The sequence below is a fragment of the Priapulus caudatus genome, unplaced genomic scaffold (genome assembly GCF_000485595.1).
Source record: "Priapulus caudatus unplaced genomic scaffold, Priapulus_caudatus-5.0.1 Scaffold319, whole genome shotgun sequence".
In the NCBI taxonomy this organism is placed as follows: Eukaryota; Metazoa; Priapulida; class Priapulimorpha; order Priapulimorphida; family Priapulidae; genus Priapulus; species Priapulus caudatus.
In genome coordinates this window covers 300,613-305,497 of record NW_014577380.1, presented here as the reverse complement: position 1 = coordinate 305,497, position 4,885 = coordinate 300,613, and the positions used below count along the sequence as shown (strand labels likewise).

Here is a 4,885-nt window from a genome sequence, read left to right as displayed (position 1 = left end):
CAAGACGTCGTAGAGACATAATTTTGCTGTCTATACCCACATTTCAGATAGTGGAGAACCCAGTTATGACACTTAGAAAAACATAGGATGGCGGCCATATTGGATTTCAATATCGCCGCCAGTGAAATTTGTTTATATTGAATAACTAGACTCCAAGACGTCGTAGAGACATAATTGTCGTCATAGACGTCATAGATCCATCTTGAAATCCAAGATGGCCGCCATCCTATGCTTTTCTAAGTGTCATAACTGGGTTCTCCACTATCTGAAATGTGGGTATAGACAGCAAAATTATGTCTCTACGACGTCTTGGAGTCTAGTTATTCAATATAAACAAATTTCACTGGCGGCGATATTGAAATCCAATATGGCCGCCATCCTATGCTTTTCTAAGTGTCATAACTGGGTTCTCCACTATCTGAAATGTGGGAATAGACAGCAAAATTATGTCTCTACGACGTCTTGGAGTCTAGTTATTCAAAATAAACAAATTTCACTGGCGGCGATATTGAAATCCAATATGGCCGCCATCCTATGTTTTTTCTAAGTGTGATAATTGGGTTCTCCACTATCGAAAATGTGGGTATAGCCACCAACATTATGTCTCTACAATATCTGGGAGTCCAGATATTTCAGAAAATTCATTTTCGCTGGCGGTCATTTTGGATTTCAAGATGGCCGCCACAATACGCAAAAGTCAGCCTGGAAACATACCCAGTGGAACTCCCCAGGTATCATAGAAATGATATTTACCCGTTTCCAGCCTCTACCCAAAAAGTTTAGGCTCATCCTTATTTTGGATATCTGCCCCCTGACTATCAGCTTGGCTCTGTGAACAAGCGAGCACACTGCACACATGTGAACTGGAGCAGTGCGGGATACCAACTAATGCAACTCAACTGTTAAAGTTTCTTTCCAAAGTGGAAGCTGGACTAGGAATTAATTAAAAAAGTCTTGAAATCTTTAAGGTAAACAACCGGACTGTGTTATGTTTGTGATTTTGTGTGTGTTTTGAATCTATGCCTAACCTGTGGCCATGAAAACTCTTTGTAACTTTTTGTAAATAACTGTACGTTTAAACACTGATCTAATAAAACGCATTATGATTCATAATATCCATGTCTACCGTCAAATTCAGAACCCTGTGTTACAAGTTGGTATTATTGATCATATATACATAGATATGAGTACAATAGTATCATGGGTTAATAATGACAAACATTTGTCACGACTAACTTTTTAAGTTTTTAGGCAAGATGCTAGAAAAATTCACACACCCAGTTTATACATAACAGTTTATACATTCATAACATAACAGTTTATAAATTCAAGGTCAAAATTAAAAACGCAAGCGAGCAGTGTATCACTGTATGTAAACGAGCTCTCTGCGCACATTGCATGTAAGTTATAGAGAGCATTTATAGAGTCCTATATTGTTATAATATACTCTGACATTTATTAGAATTTAGAGTGGGTGGAAAATCATGGATTCACAGCAAAAAAGACCGATCGCTAAAATGTTGTAGTGAGGGGAGTTTGAGGTCGTTATAAACTTATAGTCACAATTAGCACAATTCCATGCCTAATTTTCGAACCCTGGACAAATATCGATAACAGTAAAATGATAGGATTGTGCTATTAAAATTTATTTAAACATTGTTTAGACCTATTTATATAAAAGCAATGGAAAATAAAATATATAATACAATCATGAATATATGCATCAGAAAATAATTAATGATATAATATACACCCTATCATCCTATGCATAACATAGGTCGATAGCATTCAAGCAGATATGTAATAATATCTTTAAAAACCCGAAGCACCAATCGATTGAAAGCGTCCAAGGAAATAACACATCTGGTCGAAAAAGTTCCATTTAGAAATTCCCGTCTCCCGTGAGTAAACCTACCCTGATTGATCGTAAAATCGTTTTAACTTTTTCCACTACAATCCGCTGTACCGATCTATCGATATGATCAACTCCCACTCTCTCTGTCGTCCGTATACACTGCTGATGTATTGATATGATTGACTCACTCTTACTGGTTTTTTATTAATATATACACTGCCGATGTATCGATATGAACGACTCTCACTCTCTCCGTCGTCCGTATACAGGGCCGATGAATCGATATGATCGACTCACTCTTACAGTTTTAGTATATATATACACTGACAATGTATCGATAGGATCGATTCTCGCTCGCTCTGTCTTCGGTATATATATATACAGTCCCTCGGAGTCCCCCGCGAGGTAAGGTTGAGTCGGGGCGTCACGGCAGTGGGCGGTGGCTGCTGCTAGGGAATGCGCACGAGATTCCCACCTTGCTTAGCCGCCTCGTACTCCTCCTCCGTCGTCATGACGCCGCGAACGACGACGAGCTGGTACTGCGGGGCGCTCAGCGTCCGCGCAGACCGCCGCAGCAGCTTCAGCAGCGAGGGGGCGCTGCTCGCGGCGCGACGCACCGACTCCGGGCTCGCGCTCGGGTCGAACACGAGCAAGTGGACGCCGCCGACCGCTCGCCGCTCGCAGCCCACCACCGTCCGGCTGTGACCGCTATGCTGCAGGTGCAGCGGCGGCACGAACCGACCCTCCTCCATCGCGGCGGCGAAGTGGCGCTGTACGTAGTCTACGAGTAGCGGGTGCGTGCCGCCGGCGCCCGTCGCCGCGTGGAAGTCGACGACGTCGCATCGCAGGCGGCGGCGCGCGAGCGCGACGACAACCTCGGTGGCGCCGATCCAGGCGCGCCGAGCTCCGCCCGCCCGACCGCGTCGAACCCCGCCGCCCAGCCGGCCTCGATCTCGCGCTGGAGCTCGGCTACGGTCGGCACGCGGGCGGCAGCGGCGGGGAACGCGCGCGCCGCGACGCCGGGCCAGCGCGCGACCGACGACAGCAACGTCTGAGCGTTCCTGTAGCCGCACGCCTAGCCGCGGTCGGCCGCCGTCGACGCAAAGTCCGCGGCGGTCGCGCAGAGGAGCAGCGCGGGGATGCGCGCGCGCAGTCGCCCGACGAGACCCCGCGTGCAGCATCGCTCGTCCTCGGCGCTAACGAGCGGCGCGGCGATCGTGCTCCCACGGAAGTCTCCCCCGCCGCCGCCGCCGCTGTCGTCCACGAGTCTCGCCACCTCCTGGCGGTCGCGCCCCGTCCGCTGGTCACACGCGGAAGCGACGGCGGACACGCGAGCGGTCTTCGAACCTCCGCTCGCAGTGTCGGCGCCTCCCGTCGCGCGAGCGAACACATGTTTGCGCCGGAGACGAGCAGCGATCAACGTTCGAGAATCCCGGTCATCGCACGACGCGCGGGCGAGCGTGGGGGAGCCACCGGCGGGGTCTCCACCGGAGTCCCGAGGGAAAGTGATCAGAGGCGTCGGCAGGGAGTGCGAATCCTCGCTGGCGTCGACGGGACGTGACGATTCATTATATTCAGGACATGCATTTAATTTCGATAAAGTAGACGGAGTTTGCGTTTTTATTTCTTTGTGGACTGCTGACCCGAGAACCTTGAGAAATTCTGTGTTTCCGTAGTTTTGTTACAAATTTCGTTGTGGTAAATGAAAGCTTCGATCTTTAGCCTAAAACCAGGCATAGGTGGCCTATGGTAGGCGCCCAGTCCGCGTGCCACGTATGGTTTCCCTTGAACCACTGACTATCCATAGTATAGATGACAACAACCAATTGTCTTCAATAAATGTCATTTATTGTTATTTGTTTTAGCATTGGGGTATACCGCTGTGAATCCGAACGAAAGGCCCCATCCCGGGATGACCGCATCCTAACCTATCCGGGCACCCAGGCAAAGATATTGCGCTTCTTTTTTTTTAAACAGGTAGTTTACATAAGTTTTAAGAATTCAAACTCCTATTTAAAATTACATTGCCAGCAGCTTATTCTTGTAATAGCTGCTATATATAGCTTGGACAGCAAAAACAGGTTTAATGGGCTGAGCTGTGTGATACACGAGTCTTCTACGACCGGGGTCTTTGTGCATGAAACACATCAGCTAATGTTGTTATTGTTTATGCATGTGGTAGCAAGAATAGACCTTCACACGTCTTCACACGATTCGTGCCGCTGAGCGGAGCCTCGAGGTCGCTCTGTCTGGGTTACCTGTCTCTATGTCTGTCTGGTTAGAGATGGGTTCCGGTGTAGCTGCGTTCACACGTATACACGGCTTAGCAGGTACCGTACTTAGTTGGTGCTAAGTCCGGTTAAAATGCGTTCACACGAGATACACGAGATTCGAGGCTTAGCTAGCGCGGTATAATATAGACTGGTACCCGGTCGACAGTTCCACACGCTACCCTAACGTCGTGCAGCGAACGGGTAGCAGTCTAGGTTCACACGACAATCAATACGCGGCTTAGTTGGCGCGGAATATGATTCCGCGCTTAGCAAGCCGGAGCATTCGCGGCTAAGCAANACTTCGCCTTCCTGCCAAAGTACCTCGAGTCGTACTTCGGCACGACGACGGCCGTCTCAAACATCGTCGTGGGTGCGTACTGGTGCGGGGGCGCCGCCGTCGGTTATACTTCGCGCCGCGCGAACGCTGATCTCAGATCTTGCCATCTTATATATATGCACCTTACATCGCACGTGTTTGTCCCTATATGTCGCATACAACCTCAACCTACGTGACCTCCTTTGCCTACAACCAACGCCCTACATGACTACAATTGCCTACAACTGGCACCCAACTTGACTATACCCTTGCCTACAACTAACGCCCTACGTGACTACCCTTGCATGCCTAAAACTAACGCCTTACGTGACTACATTTGCCTACAACCAACGCCCTACGTGTTTACCCTTGCCTACAACTGGCACCCTACTTGACTACTCTTGCCTACAACTAACGCCCTACGTGTTTACCCTTGCCTAC

General features: G+C 48.7%; 1 protein-coding gene across 1 annotated transcript in view; it reads left to right on the top strand.

Moving 5' to 3' along the window:
* The first annotated feature begins 4,139 nt into the window (after window positions 1-4,139).
* Window positions 4,140-4,885, top strand: part of LOC106808974 (solute carrier organic anion transporter family member 2B1-like) — a 7,019-nt gene continuing 6,273 nt past the window's right edge. The window contains exons 1-2 of the mRNA XM_014811911.1: window positions 4,140-4,167; window positions 4,403-4,498. Coding sequence (XP_014667397.1) covers window positions 4,140-4,167; window positions 4,403-4,498 — 124 coding nt within the window. The remainder of the gene's footprint in view (window positions 4,168-4,402; window positions 4,499-4,885) is intronic.